At 37.1% G+C, this 16,586-nt stretch overlaps 1 protein-coding gene across 6 annotated transcripts in view; it reads right to left on the bottom strand.

Moving 5' to 3' along the window:
* The window catches only part of LOC127414552 (synphilin-1-like), a 285,700-nt gene that overhangs the window by 256,946 nt on the left and 12,168 nt on the right, over positions 1-16,586 (bottom strand). For 3 of the 6 annotated variants that reach the window (XR_007892817.1, XR_007892816.1, XR_007892818.1), the window contains exons 5-10: positions 16,106-16,285; positions 15,648-15,761; positions 15,444-15,569; positions 12,666-12,835; positions 12,504-12,575; positions 10,359-12,242 (exon numbers count right to left, since the gene is read on the bottom strand). Coding sequence is in view for 1 of the 6 variants with exons in the window: in XM_051652658.1 (XP_051508618.1) it covers positions 11,381-12,242; positions 12,504-12,575; positions 12,666-12,835; positions 15,444-15,569; positions 15,648-15,761; positions 16,106-16,285 (1,524 nt within the window). In the remaining 5 variants the exon portion in view is untranslated. Of the gene's footprint in view, positions 1-7,823; positions 12,243-12,503; positions 12,576-12,665; positions 12,836-15,443; positions 15,570-15,647; positions 15,762-16,105; positions 16,286-16,586 lie in introns of those variants that run through there. The other 3 variants (XR_007892815.1, XM_051652658.1, XR_007892819.1) reach the window with 3 other exon arrangements.

The raw sequence follows: 16,586 nt of genomic DNA, 5'->3' as shown, positions 1-16,586 counted from the left end.
TTGTAAAAAATAATAAATAATAAAATAAAAATAAAAAAATAATATTGTATTTTAAATGGTAGATAGCAGTTTCTTCTGATTTCTGTTGTCATCAAATTTTAGTAATTTATTTGCACATGAAGAAATTGTTAATATATTAGGAAGGAAATACCAGTACACACAGTAGTCCAGCAACCATGGATGACGTGCGCATTAGTAATAGCATTTTCTCACAAAAGACGGAATCAAACCAATTGTACATACAGTGCATAGTGAATATGACATTTACTATTAGCACACGTGAAGCACATTTACATTAAAGTTGCACTTGTGCGCTCATCGGATCCAGGGAACAGCAATCTCCTGACAGTTTAAACAACATGGATCGCCAGCTTGGATTGTCATGGACTGACCATCATGATTTGTGAATTAGAGGAACTTTTGATTCTGGATGATTGGATATGCACTTCAGAGGAAGATATTAGAAGAGCGTTTCAACAGGAAAAAGCAGCTGGATTTTCATGAGGTTGGTTTATTACATCTGTATAAATGAGATATGTGCATATTTGCAGACGGTATATGATATTAGTTTTATTGATATTTGCCTTTTATCAATAGAAAAGTTACAGGGAACTGTTGAGGAGAGACTGATAGAATACATGCTTTACAGGAAAATAATGAGAGTTCCACAGGATGTTGGATCTGCTCAGGTTTTGTGAGGTTGGTTTATTACATCTGTTTAAATGAGATATGTGCATATTAGCAGATGGTATATATGATATTAGTTTATTGATATTTGCCTTTTATCATTAGGAAAGTTACAGGGAACTGTTAAGGGGAGACAGTTAGAATACGTGCTTTAGAGGTAAATAAATGAGCGCTCCACAGGATACTGGATCTGCTCAAGTTGTGTGAGGTTGGTTTATTACATCCGTTTAAATGAGATATGTGCATATTAGCTGATGGTATATATGATATTAGTTTATTGATATTTGCCTTTATCATTAGAAGAGTTAAAGGGAACTGTTGAGAAGAGAGAGGGAGAATGAAACAGGTGAGCACTTTAACATTATGAGCTCAAACGCGTCTGCCACGGCTCTGATATGCGGACCATTTAAATGACACTGTGTTGCACACCGGTCTATTAATGTAGTAACACGATGGCACGTAACAACAAAACAAACCGTGACTGGTCGTTTACATGTCTCAGTCACTTCACATGCAAGCAGGCGATTCTCAGCACCCTCAAGAAACAAATCTGACAAATTAAAAAAAGTTAGAATATCGTAAACATAATGTGCGTTAACATGATATTAGTGTGATAAAATCACTTACTAACCTTTTCCGTGTAAAGTTATAGCCAATTTTGCAACTTCATTGCCATGATGATGTAATGCCTTAAACCCTAAAATAACCATAAAACCTATGATTTAAACCACTTTACAGCTCCAATAATACACAAGGTTTAACAGAAGAATTAATGTAAGTGCTTTTATAAAATTATAAGCTTCACATATCTGTCTTTAAACCCTCCAAATATTGACCCCATTGACTTTTTTTTGTTTTGTTTTTTTTGTTTTTTGTGGTAATCAACATTATGCTGTCAATTGAGCTTAACTTGTATTGAACCAGGAATATTTACCTTTTTCCTGAATGCGGAAGTGTTCCATAACAGACACCTGTTTTCAGTTTCCGGTCTCCAGTGTTTTCACTTGCATTAGTGTATATTCTTAGCAGATAATGTGATGTTTTGCGTATTAACTGTGTCAGAATTTTTAAAAAAGCATGTGACTTTATAGTGCTGATAGTCACGATGACCATTTTTTGACAGTGCCTCACCTGTCAAAGTTTAATGAGTGGGTGCTTGATGTGAGGCTATGAACTGAGATGAGTAACGTTGATGTCATAAACTACTTCAGTTGTTATGATAGCCAATAACTGCACAAGTTGAGCCTGAAATTATTTTTATTACATAGAACACTTAAAATGATTGTTTTCTCTGTCTGGAACACCTTTTTCTCCCCAATTTGGAATGCCCAATTCCCAATGCGCTCTAAGTCCTCGTGGTGGTGTAGTGACTCGCCTCAATCTGGGTGGTGGAAGATGAATCTCAGTTGCCTCCGCGTCTGAGACCGTCAATCCGCGCATCTTATCATGTGACTCGTTGTGCATGACACCGCGGAGACTCACAGCATGTGGAGGCTCATGCTACTCTCCGCGATCCACAAACAACTTACCACACGCCCCATTGAGAGCGAGAACCACTAATCACGACCATGAGGAGGTTACCCCATGTGACTCTACCCTCCCTAGCAACCGGGCCAATTTGGTTGCTTAGGAGACCTGACTGGAGTCACTCAGCATGCCCTGGATTCAAACTCACAACTCCAGGTGTGATAGTCAGCGTCAATACTCGCTGAGATACCCAGGCCCCCATTGTGGTAGTTTTAATCTCGCTTCTTATGAAGACAGGAACCAATAAAACAGTCCAGTGGTTTGTCAGGAAAACTGTTGATTATTTTAAAGTCAAAAATGTAATGTGGTGTAATCGTCCAGTGACGGCAGAAAAAAAAAAAAACGTTGAAAATGTTGGCATGAGTAGTGAAAAATAATCTTTTATTGTTATTTTTTTAAAATATAAGCAGTGAAACAAGTTTATTTAAAAAAAAATATTTATTAATACTTGAAAAAACTAATTTTCCACCAGATCAAAGTCATGTGGTGTAACCAACATACAGGTGGCCTTTCTTTTGTCATGTGACAAAAAACAAATAAACAGTAGAGATGTACCGATAACGATTCTGCACTCATGTGCTTGTGCTCAGAGAAAATGCTTCGATACCATCTGATATATGCATGTCATTACGTAAACATTCAGCGCACAAATGAAAATCACTTCATGTCCTAGTGAGATTATTTAACAGCAAAAGCTGCAATTTAATGAGATAAATAAATGTATATAGTTTGCATGTGTTGCGCTTTATATGTGAGTGCTTATGAATGTGTAGAGTCGGTGTTGTGTTGACATAAAGACACAAAGTGCCCGTGCCTTTTAGAGATCCTTGATTCATACACAGAAAACACCATCATGAGCACTGCACGCTCTGTTTGTAGCAGATGACAGTGAGCAGAGAGCTAATTCACTTTTTAATTAAATTATTTAATTAAACAGCAGCCGTTTGTGGTTTAATAATCACTTTGAGACACGTAGCGACTGACTTTTCCAGAGTGGGATAGGGTTGTCATGATACCATTATCATATCTTACGATACTATACCAGCTAAAGTATCACGATACCACACGATAGAGTGTTAATTCTTAATACAGTTTGTCATAGTGGTTCCTAAAAGCTATTCATTCCACTTGTAGCTCCAAAAGTGGTGAAAATAACTGATGGATGAACTGGGAGTAGGCTCAAATGGACTAACTTGTTACCTAATACATTCTTAGTTTGATGTAAAAACAGCTTTAAACTTGTATTCCATTATTTCTGTGATTATTTGAATGTTGGTAATATAAAAATAAAGATATTGTAATTCTCAAAAGACTGTTTTGAGCTGCTGTTTCTTTATTAAAACCTCTTTAGCCTCTCAACTTCTGGTAAACAGCAGCACAAGTGCAGATTACACACACACCGGTTTAATCGCACACCTCAGGGACGTGATCAAACCGATCTGGGCTGCATTTCCCAAAAGCATCGCAGGCTTAAGTTGATGGTAGAGAACACTAGCGGCAATCATAAGTGCCACCATGCATTTGTAATTCGAAAAAAATGTAATAAGTGCAACATTCGATTTTTCAGTGAAACGGTAAACCTGTTAATGTTAAGGAAGCACTTCAAAATAAAAGCTCGATTTAAATTTAAAAAAGAGTGCGACAGAACTGTATAGTTATGTAATATTATGTAATATTCACAGTTATACTACTACAACTAATAATAATAATAATAAATCAATAATAATTGTATTATATTTGAGCAATATCTCACATCTATGATGCTCTGTATTACAGCACTTTATTGGACAAAAATAACTCCAATGTTGTGTTGTGATGTTTTTTAAAAAATAAAACAATTTTATGTTGAAAATGAATTGTTACACTTTCACTTTCATTTGATTAAAGTTTGAATGAATTTATTTATTTAAACACCATTTTGATGATAAAATTGAAATAAACTGGAGTATCAGTGAGTACCAAAAAAACCTTTCATTACTCATACTTGTTCTCCAAAAAATTGGATCGGGACATCCCTAATAAACAGAGAGGACACCTTTAAACCCTCATGACTGTGTGGAAAGATTTTACAAAAATATCACTATTTTGTTATATTAAATATCAATATTATGACCATTTTTCAAAATATTTATGAAAAGGCACATTTTATTCAGGCCACATGATGTAATCCTGAGAAAACCTCTCATATTCTTGATATTCACAATATTGGTAAAAAATAAATAAATAAATAATCCTTGAAAAATATGTTGCAAAACTTCATTGATATTAATGATTAATTTGCATGCACTCTCACGTGTTCAAGGTGCATGGAATGTATTTTAATACCTTTTATTTCAAGGCTACACCACATGACAATGTTAAAGCCATTCAATTATTTTATTTTATTTATTGTAAAAAAATGCTATAAATGTTTTTCAAAAAATTGTGAAACCAATATGGACATAAAGATAACATTTTTACGAACTCGACACACGTGTTTGAAACTAGATTTTTATCACCTCTGACAACCTTTGTCAGTGTCCTGTGTGCCATGTAAATATCTGATATCAGAAATGTTAATGCTTATTATAAAAGTGTCATGAAATTAATTTGTGCACTTGTGATGTTGCTGAATGATTTTCTACTCATGTGATGTACATTAACCCTTCAGTGGTGGCGTATGGTTTGATAAGCCCAACATAATAAGACGGTTAATGCTGGTAAATTTCCATATTCCATTTTAGATACATACTTCACTGTAAAATAAAGAGACAAAACCCCTCTTTAAAAAAACTGATATTTCATAGGAAGTTGCATGTGTGAATTTGGATGCAGTGGTGTAGTGGTATAACACAATAAATAAACGCTCTCAACTGTCTCTTTATGAACTATTTCTCAGGGCAAGAAGCCTGACAGGAGGTCAAAGGTCACAGGCAGGGTCACACTCACCAGACTGACTGACAGGAGAACTGCTGCAGCTGAATGTTTTTCCCTGTAAATCTGATAGAAGAACAAACAGTGTAATTTACTGCATCACTTGACAGTTTTGAATGTTGTGTTGTACATTTTTCTTTGTCAGTTTGGTTGTTTTTTTCTCGTTCTGTTTTTGACACAAACACACGTGACGTTTTACTTTAAAGCAACAACAGTGAACCAATGAATCTTCAAAATCTGCATGTATGTGATGCAATTTGCATTTCATAACATTTTTAATAATAACAAATATTTAAATAATTAGCTTCTCAATTCAGTTTAGAACAAATTGTCTGAAATCAAAACGTTAAAACTTTTTGACTGATGATTATAGCTTATTAATACATGATGTATAAGTTGAATATCTGATAATAATGATGATGTTGTTTTCTGTTCAGCTCTGCTTCCCTCTTCTGGTCTTAAACAGAACAAGATCTTCACAACACATCATACCATCACATAAACAACCATCACATTTTATTATTAAACTTTCTGTATTATTTCCGGTTAGACAGTTTTCTTAAGTAAGTGTGAATGAACACATGAACACATTAATCTGTTTTAATTGTTTATTGCTGATATTTGATGGAGCAGGAACAGCAGCAGAATAATTAACGGTGTTTTGAAAGGTTGATTATATTATTATGCCTCATCTGTGTCATTACATCAATGAATGAGAAATTGTCTCGGTTTGGCGGGAAGGTTTCCCGCGCTCCTCCAGCAGAGAAACTTTCGCGCCATTAACTGCTGTCATCCTCTAACACGCGCGCGAGCCCAGCGCTGTCAATTATATTTGATTGACTGAGTAAAGCGAACACAAATAAGCCACAACAATGGACACAAAAATCTATAGACCACTCGCCTGCTGTCAAATCAAGCGCTCATCGCCTCCATTTTCATGCTACACAACAGCTTTAAACCCGCGTTAGCTCTCTCTCTCTCTCTCTCTCTCTCTCTCTCTCTCTCTCTCTCTCTCTCTCTCTCTCTCTCTCTCTCTGTCTGTCTGTCTGTCTGTGATGAAAACAAAAACAGCTTAAAATGGTTAGCTGGTCTTAGCTGGTCTCTCAGCCTGGTCAGGCTGATCTGTCAACTGGTTTTAGAGGGTTTGGGGTACTTTTCTATAGAAGCACACATACCTTTCTGAGATGTTTGTTTTGATCTTTTCATCTGGAAAGCATTGCATTTAAAAAAAAAAAACATCTCCTGAACATCTTACAAAGATCAGATAAACATTCTAAATCAAAAAACGTCTCAAAGACATCTGCTGAATGTCTGATTGACATCTGAGAAGAAAGGTCTTATAGCCATATTGTAGATGAGCAAACAACCTAAATATATCTTCCAGATGTAAATGCACACATCAACAGGGGCCGATTTATGCATGGGCGGCATCTTGCCGGGGCGCCCACACAAAAAAGTGGGTGCCCTGAAGTCCACCAGCCATCTCATCTCCAAACACCCACATCCCCCAGCCAAGATAATGCTACATACAGAGAAATTGCATAATAAACATCGTCATTTCTAATCATTCAGTTTGCGCAGTTACACCAGTTTCATACACTAACCTGCAAACTCATCAACGTCACTTTGTTCATTCTCGTTGAAGTACAAAAACCTTCGTTACTTTTGTTTGTATGGTGTCTAGATTCACAACTTTGGACTGCCACCTGCACCGCATCGACTCGTCCTGTGTGCGATACCTGTGCCTTGTCCTACCGGTGACGCAACGTTTCTCGGCCAGTGTGCAACTGGCTTTACGATCTTATAATTATGACTTTAAATCTAATAACTTTTTATCTCAGATATATGACTTAGTATCTTATAATTATAAATGGCCAAAGCAGTTTTTTTTTTTTTTCCCTTCAATGTGTTGGAAATGGGCCTTCATAATTACAAGATTTTACTCAATATTTTGACATAATAACAATTACAAAAAAGTTTCTCATTTGTATGAGATACTAAGTTATAATTATTAAAAATGTCTCATAATAAAGACTTACAGAATCAAATTTTTTAATCAACTGGTAGAAACCTTCTTCCATACAACTGGTCAGGCTGGGAGACTAGCTTAAACTAGCTAAGACCCTCCAACCATCTTAGACTGGTTTCAGATGTTTTTGAAGGGTCTCTCTCCCCTGCTGTCTTACCTGGTCTCTCTGCCTGTCAGATAGTTTTACAGGGTTTTTGGGCACTTTCAGCTGTCACCAATTAAAGCGTTTGTCTCTTCAGAGGTGTGAAACGGCTGCTGCTCACTGTTGTCCAGTAAACAAGAGTTAATTCATCACTTTAACCCTTTAAGCTCTGAAGGTGTTTTTAAAGATTTCCTGTTTCAGTGGCACACCCAAAATTAAAGGCTTATAACTCGACAAAAAAAAAAAAAAAACACAAGTGTTTGATATCATTGTAAAGAAAACTTTAAAATAATAATAATAATAAGGATATAGATTCTGATACATTCTGAGACTCTCAGCCTAAGAAACTGCTGATAAATAAAAAAAAAATAATAAATATATATATATATATATATATATTTTTATGTTTTTATTTTTATTTTTATTTTTTATTATTATTCTGATTTGACATTATATATCTCTGGGTGTAAATAAGGTGGCTCCGTAAAACTGCTTTTGTTTTGTTCCCAATCATGTCAACTGTATCTGACACAAATGTTGTGTTGATACGACAAAGCAATCAAAAGTTATAACATTACAAATATAATTTATCATAGTGTCCAAAAACATCTCCAAACAAATAAAACATAATAATTGTACATAAGAACTAATTACACATGCAAACACAACAATGACTAAAGGTTTGTATAGCATGCAGACATGATTTTAGTAATGAGATTTCATAGAATGAGTTTCATTCTGTGTCATTTGAGTCATCATTGAGTCTGTGTCATGTATTTGGCGCCATCTCCTGGTGGCCATATGTAACATTGTGCTTCATGTGGATTATCTAATGATCTATACATCTGATTATCTTGTGTGTGGACTCGTTTGAAAAATAATCACCTCCTCTAAATAATGATATGTGATATTATATGTTCCGTTTATTTTTCGTGAAGATATAAGCAAAAACGTGGCATATAAGCAACACCAACATAATTGTCAAAGTCATTTACTTAGCTATTACTTGCTATATTTTTGTCTGTGAGTAAAACAAATAGGCTGGTTGTATTCTACTCTTTGAGAACTTTCCAACAACATATGACACATGACTATATGATGAGTTTGATGTTTTTACTGATTACAATAATATGAACAGTGCAATTTTTTTTATAAATGATCAAAACGGAACACTTCTGATTTGTCTGTAAATTTAAAAGCACTTGTTCAGTTTTGGTCATAATGTCTACATGCATTGGAAAGTAGAGCTTCTAAGCTTTCAAACGACACCTATTTTGTGTTGTTCAAGACTGTAGTTATTAATATTTAGACAACTGTTTTTCACGGGCCCATCTGAGTTTAAAGGGTTCGATTCAAACAGTAAAACCCTCCAGTTTTGTAAACCATTAAATAATTTTTCTGGAAAGAACATTGTGGTTTTTAGTTCACCAGTTGCAAGGGCAATACTAGACTTGCTTTGGACATGTGATTCAATTAATCACTGTCACAATAATGTATCACTGTTCTTTATGAGGATCGCAATTATTTACAGCTGTTTTATAATGAAATGCTTAAACTCTGAGAAGTGTGGAAAATCCATTCAGACATTAACATATGAATGTTTGTGTAAATATTTTAATATTTTCTTGTGTTGCTACTATCTCTTTCTTGTAATAGTTGAAAACATATTTCAAACTCCAAATGTCATTACAATGATTGCAATAATATAATGCATCTTGCATTCAAACGTACTTAAATTATAAATCATTCATTTACTCAAACATTACAGATTACGTATAAACTTACTTGTGGTGAGAGTTCTGTGAATTATAAATGTTACATTAGAAACACTTTGATCACAAGTCTCAAGCAGGTCTGATCAGCACTGAACAGATTCAGGTCTGAAAAATATTATTTCAGATATGATTTAACACATGAATCGAAGAGGTCACTGAACATTCATTCATTCATTACAGACTGCCTTCATCCTCTGAAACACATCGCTGGTTCTGCTGATTATTGAGCCTGTACAAAATCACAGTATTGCAAAATTAGTGTTACATTTACAGTAATACTGGGGGGATGGACTTTTCTTTGTCCATCTCTGTCTTGTTTCCTGTAAAAATATCTAATCATTAGTAAAACAAGATAAATTTACCTGAGAAGCAAGATATCATTTGATTAATTTGTTTTCAGATCATTTTAAATGTTTATTTTGTCCAGCTCTATTGGTAGAAATGTGTCAGTTGTAAGTTTAATTTTATTTTAAGGATGCCCCAATGTACTGACCACTGATATTTATCGGCCAGTTATTGACCAAATTAAAACCACTGGAATATCATTCATCCATGAAAACACAGATATGAAAAAACAAAACGATGGACTATTAATAATTATGTACATTTATTGCACTTTAAAAAAGTTGGTAATCATTTTTCTGTGTAATACAAAGAAACACCTAACTAAATAAATTAAATCCAAAAACGCATGTTGAATATGTACAATATCCATTTCTTTATGTTTTATCATAATATGTGAACAGTGAGTTCTAACCTCCTGAGATCCGAGCGTGACTGCTGTGTGCATGGAATGGAAATCCCCTTTTTGATTTGTAACTAGTGGCATCTAATAAACATGCAACAAAATAATAATTTCTAGAGCAAATAGTTTTCCTAAAAATGTATGTCCTCGTATGTAGACAGTGGGACTAAGTTGTGAAACCAATATATAGAAAGTCAGATTTTAATCAAATAGTTTATGATGTTTCCAGGACTGTTGATTATTCATGTTTTTGAAATGTTACAGACATTACATCAGAAATTATCATAATTAATTCTGATTCAAAGTAATGTGCAGCATCATCCAATCACTGTCAATCATGTTAAAATAAAATGATACATTATAAATTCTGAATCTATGTACTGATTATCATTGTCTCATGTCTGTCAAACATGTTGAGTGATCCAAACATCATCTGCAGCCTGAAACTGAACTTTTGATCAGATTTTAGGAGTGAATGCACTTAACTGCATAGAGAGCTATAGGATGCTCCCTTGCTCCCTATTTAGTGAACGACTTAACCTCCAGTGTGCTGTCTGTCTGCACTGATCTCAGAACAGTTTGAAATGCACCTTATTTTCATCCTAACTCCATATAAAGCCTCTGAAAGCAACATTATTCAGCTTATGAATGCATCCATTAATTCTCAGTGTGATAATACACAGACAGTGAATATTGGATATTTTAACTGAAAATGAGCCTACAGTCCACAAATGTGGTCATTGTGTTTAACAGCATGCCGTTTTGCGATTAATTGCTCAAATTTTAAAAATGTCCTATCGGATGAAACTAGAGACTCTAATCTTTTGACTCAAACAGGTTTCAGTGTAAAAACGTAATGATATTTCTTACCAGATGTAGTTTTGTTGGCATTTCAACCAAACACAAACTCCGCTGAGATCGCTGCCATGTTGTTTTGTCACATGACTCGGTGTGTCTAAAGTTTAACCCTTTACTGACAGCACAGAGTCTCCTGAACTGAAATCAGTCGGTTTAAATTAAATTAAATTATGCATAGCGTATAGCAAAGCCAAAACACAACGTCCACGCATGTGTACACGGGGTCACACGAGGAAAAAACAGACATGCAAAAATGTTTTAGAAGTGCAAAATAACTCAAAATAAAATCTTTTTTTTTCATCTTGTATTTATCTTTCACTGTAAGTGGCAACAAATAAGTGGCAAAATTTTGGTATCTGCCTTTAGTTTTTTTGTTAAAATCTTGAAATGTGTTGTCCCAAAAAAATACTGGTGCATCCCTACATAACATCACACGCAATATTGCATCCCAGGTAAATGTATCTTGTTTTAAGGATGTTTCGATATTTTTACTAGAGATCAAAGATACTGCATAATCATGAACTTTTTGCAGTTTAGAGGGTGAAAACGATTTTCAAAAGCACCTGATTTCTAATCTCATGCTCTAAATTGTATCAATCAATCCAAATTCATCAGAATAATTTGACGATGTTAATAATAGTTTGATTCTTCTGAAACACTGACTCCTGACATGAATAAATCATGAAACAGCACATCGGTCGACTCTAGACGGCACTTGGCTTGTTTTTGCTCTTGGATTCGGTCTTTTTCCCCGCTGGACTGTGTGCTGAAGCCGCGTTTGACTGTTTACCAGCGCTAGTCTGAGTGTTATTGTTGCTGTTCTGGTTTCCGCTCAGTGTTTCCATGATGGAGCGGAATGTTCCAAAGGGCCGTTTCCCTGATTCCGTCTTTTCTTTGCCGGTGGTGACTTTCACCTCCACCACAGGTTCGTCTTTACGTGGCGGTTCGTCAAATGTCACTCTGAGTTTCAGGTTCTGTGAGGTCTTTCTTCTAGACGATGGTGATTTCAGAGCGCTCTTGGGACTCGTGGTGACCTTTGGCCTATCAGGAGATTCTCCCGTCACTTCTGTTTTAGCGTCGTGATCGGGGTCGCTGTTGTCCGATGATGGAGAAGGGTTGTAAATGTCCATAGATTTGGAAGTTCTGTGCACAAAGGAAAACTTGTGCTCACTGGTTGACGGTTGTTTGTGTTTCGCCATTACCTGTGATCCGACAGGGGGCTCCTCGGCCTCAGCGATGGGCAGTTGGGTCGGTCTCTCGGGTCTGGAGTGTTTGGACTCGTCCGGCGGGTACGCTTCACTGTCCGACTCACTGAGCGAGCGCTGCATGATCTGTTTCAGACGTGCAAGCTTTAGTTCCTGCCTCTCCGCCACGCCCTGCCTCCTCATCGGTCCAGTTCCAGGCCCTGCCCCTAACTCCACCCCGCTGGTGCCCTCCACCGCCCCCTTCCTCAGTCCAGCATCTGCATCCACATGTCTCTGTCTCAGAATCCACTGGCCATTATCAGCAGCGACCTCAGCCGTTAACGTCATCTCTGGCCACAACTCAGCCGCAGGAACATGAGCGCTGAATAAGCAAACAGAGAGACATGAGGATCTGATGAACAGCATGACTCTTTAAGCTAAAGTGTGTCATTTTTGCATCACCAAACTGAATTGCAAAATTAACTGCTGTTCTTAAACAGGTTTCCAGAACATTTCCAGTCTTCCATTGGCCAGACAAAGAGTCAGAAGTGGCTTACTGGAGTATTTTAACATGCAAAAAAAGGCAAACATCACATTACTGTCGTATTACAGTGAAAAGATCTGAAAAGAATAAAGAAAAGACCTTCCGTTTGGTTCTTGTCCATGTAAAATGAGCTGAAGTTTATTCTGTAGAGCTACTCGTGCTGTAGTTTGTCTGTGAAATGCAGAAACCATTTCAGATGACCATTATTAATGTCCCACTCATGTGAGTTCACACTGAAATACTCGAGGTGTGCGCTCTTACTCGTGCAGTTGTTTGGTGAGCTTGACGACCTGTGATGCGAGCGACATGCATGTCTCCACGACGACCAGATACCGCGAGCATGTGCTGTGACCCTGACGCTCGGCACACTGAGACGGACGCTCGCTCTGGTGATTCTGCACCGTCACGTTAGAGCCGTACTCCACCAGCGTCTGACAAACACAGTAAAGAGAGGATGAAATAAAATCAGCAGAGTTACAATATAAGCAAACATTTATATTGAAATACTCTTGAAATTTTTGCCCGATAATGATGTGTACATATATATATGTATATATATATAAAGCACCCCTGGGTTACGATTTCTGAGGCCCCAATCAACCGTTCAGCCGGGAAAAATGACATAAAAGTGAGTTTAAATCATAATTTTTAAATAATTTTTAACAGCCATTGTAGCCAAGTACATTCAAAATATTTAATGAAATATAAATTTAGTTAAAAATGAATTTCTTCCACAGTTTTTCCTCTAAATGAACACAAGAAAGAATGGTATTTAATTTAGAATATAATATATATAATTTATAAAGCAATGTTTACTTACATACTGTATATTTTTACAAACATTTGTGTAAATGAATAGGGATATATAAATAATTATATATTATTTTTATTATATATATATATATATATATATATATATATATATATATATATATATATATATATATATATATATATTTTTTATTATAATTATTTAAATAAACTATAATTATTTAATCATTATATATTAAATCATTGTTATTTGAGGGGCTTTCTCAACAAATATTTATGTATGCAATTAATTCGATTAATTAATCGGCATGCCATGTAATTAATTCGATTACATTTTTAATCAGTTAACAGCCCTGATAATAATATGATACTGAATTATTATTATTTTGAGGATTTGTTTAATACAATAGTAATATATTTCTGTTGTATTTACTTCACCTTCATTGGAGCTTTTATTTTGATGGAACAATGAGAGTGCACTGCAGTGTCAAACTCTATTTGGCAGGTTATAATCTTCCTCATTACAAATCTGGTAAACGCCGTCACCTCCTACATTTCTGTGATACTGTGTCGAGCTTTCAGATTTGTATTATAACTTTAAGTGGCTTCAAATGTTTGGAACCAGCAGCACATTGCCTTTACAATACATGTGAACTGTTCCGCAACGGCTGAAAACAGTGTATCTGCGCGTGAACACAGAACAGCGCGTCAACCGTCACCCCTTGAGTGTTTTGCTTAGCTTTGGGGTATCAATTGTTTAACGACTGACTTCTGTGGCGGGGTGAGCAAGAGACAGAGACAGTGGGAGAGGCATTTATTGGAAATACTAATAAACATAAAATGTCCATAAAAGGAGAAAATAAAGTGTCCAGGGAGAATGGTGTTCAAAATAACGGGGGGAATCTGGCATCCTCACGATGAGACGGGGCTCCGTGAAGGGTGGGGAAGTGTCTGAGGAATGGCCCAGGCATGAGCGTTGTCCGACGGCCACATGTGCTCTCCTCCTGGGTCTGCGGCGTGTGGGGCGGCGCCGTCCTTGGCGGCCTGTCTTCCCAGGCCTGTGGCAGGTGAGAGGGCAAGGCGGCCCGGCCTCTAGCCCATCGGCACATGCTGTTATCCCTGGTCCGAGGAGCGTGTCCCACGACGCACCTAATTCAGCCGTACCCTCCCCAATCTGGTCCTGGGCGTGCGAGGATTCCAGTGTGCACACATGAAGATTTAAAGCCGGCTCCCAGACAAGAGGTGCACTCTGCGCTTTAAAGACAGCGGCGATTAAGCATTATTCACATCAGGTGTGCTTCATCCACCACTCTCAGAATGAGGCTTATTAATTATGCACCTCTTCTCGCTCTCCTGCCCAACTCCCGTCGTTAGCCTGGCTGAAGGACGGCCCTAAGAGGTGGGGCGGCGATGACGAGAGGGAGGGGCGGGTCATTCCGCCACACTTCGTAATTATTTTCTTTTGAGCCAATTATATTAAGTAGAAACAATACTATTAAAGTTCATTTGAAACAATGTGCTATTATTTGTTAAATCTTATTCATGTGACATGTTTTCAAGTAAATAAATTGGAATGAACTGATACATTTGTGTATATCTAACAAAGACTTTGTAGTTATGCTGACATAAAATGACAATATGTTGAATTTACTTAACTTGTGTTCGGGTCATTTTTGACCCGGGAGAGGTAGATAATAATCTTTAAATACCACATAGTTTTTAGTACGGGAACCAAACTTTGGGACTTTATCAAGACTATTAAAATACACATGATACATTTTTTTTCAGATTTTTTAATAAAATTGTTTAATTTGATTTGACCATTTAAAAAAAAAACTTTTTACATGTATGGACAGTTAAGAACCTATTAATGGCTTGCAATATAGTTTTAGATGAAAACCATTGGGTTATGAATGATTTATAAGCTTGAATTTTACCGGGTCAAAATTGACCCGCGAATGCAAAAGGTATATGCAGATTCTGAACGCAATAGGAGGGTTAAAAACCGTGATGCAAAAATCATCATAATTTTTTTTTTTCAGTGAACTTGAAACTGGTATATCATAGAGTGTTGTAGAAAATGAGCGCATTCAGTTAATTAATAACAGTGTGCAACTGAAACACACACCAGTGGGTAAATATTGAGCCGTTCTCTGAACACACAGAACAATCCAGAAGCCCTCATGAGTCAAACAGGAAACAGAAGGGCGAGCTACTTCCTGTCTCTGTCTCAGACTAAATAAGACTCTGCAGATTAAATGACGGCACCTGAACACAGGTCAGATGACCGTACTGAGCTGCGACGTGAACCGCAGTGTTTCCGTTCTGATCCACCTCGTCCAGAAAGATGGCCTGTTCCTGCATGAACTGCAGCAGCCAAAGCAGAACACGCTCCTATAACACACACAGCACACTCAGTCACATGATCACACTCATTGCATATTAATGAGGCGGGGGTGGGGGGGTTCTCACCTGTCCGTAGCGTGCAGCGTAGTGAATGAGACTGGGATGTTCTCTGGTGCAGCTGAGTTCAGCGATTGCTTCTGTCTCACTCACCATCCAGCGCACACACTCCAGATGACCGTTCTACACACACACACACCATACATGTTTGCTACATTGTTTGATGTAAGAAATGTTACAAAAGTTAGTATGTAGCTAGTAGGAATAGTCGTGGAAACAGCAGCATGCCTCATTGTAAGATTCACAATGATTGTGCCACGTTTACACCTTTCATTCACAACAGAACACCATTTTCCTCCTACTTTGGAAAACAATGAAGTTAAAAAAAACTAAAAACAGAGACATTAGTGTGCACGTGGCCTAAGAGTCAGATTAAGACTAAAACTTTCTAGTTCATGTTCTTTGGTGCTTCTCCAGTTGTAATCGACCAGATGTTGTATAGTGATGATTGTAAAATGTGAACGCACCCTGACGGCGAGTCCAGCGGGTGTGAGCTGTTGATCGTTGCGTTCGTTCAGACAGTCCTCGCCCATCAGAGAGGTCAGATGCTGCAGACAGTCTGCGTGACCCTGAGCTGCAGAGATGTGCAGAAGATTGTTTCTGTCCTCGTCTCTGATTCGCTCCAGATTCTCAGCTGCAAAGTGAGGCTGCGCACACAAACATCACAGTTCCTTCATTTCAGTACGGTTAAAGGATTATATCAGGGCTAGCCAACTGGTAGCCTGTGGGCCAAATGTGGCCCACTGATCATCTTTATCTGGCCCTCGTAATGATTTTGATCAAGTCAGAGACACCATGCACTCTCAGCTCAATCCTCAGCGGTGAGTTTAACAACACTCAGTGCCGCGTGCAACAACATTCAGTCGTCATTCCTCCGGACCGGAGCGTGTGTGTTTAAACTTTTCTGGCCAAATAGTTCATTTACAATGCCGTTTAAGTAAGCATTTG

This window comes from Myxocyprinus asiaticus, chromosome 24, assembly GCF_019703515.2.
Source record: "Myxocyprinus asiaticus isolate MX2 ecotype Aquarium Trade chromosome 24, UBuf_Myxa_2, whole genome shotgun sequence".
Classification (NCBI taxonomy): domain Eukaryota; kingdom Metazoa; phylum Chordata; class Actinopteri; order Cypriniformes; family Catostomidae; genus Myxocyprinus; species Myxocyprinus asiaticus.
The sequence above is the reverse complement of the archived record's forward strand: the minus strand, read 5'-3'. Positions and strand labels throughout refer to the sequence as shown.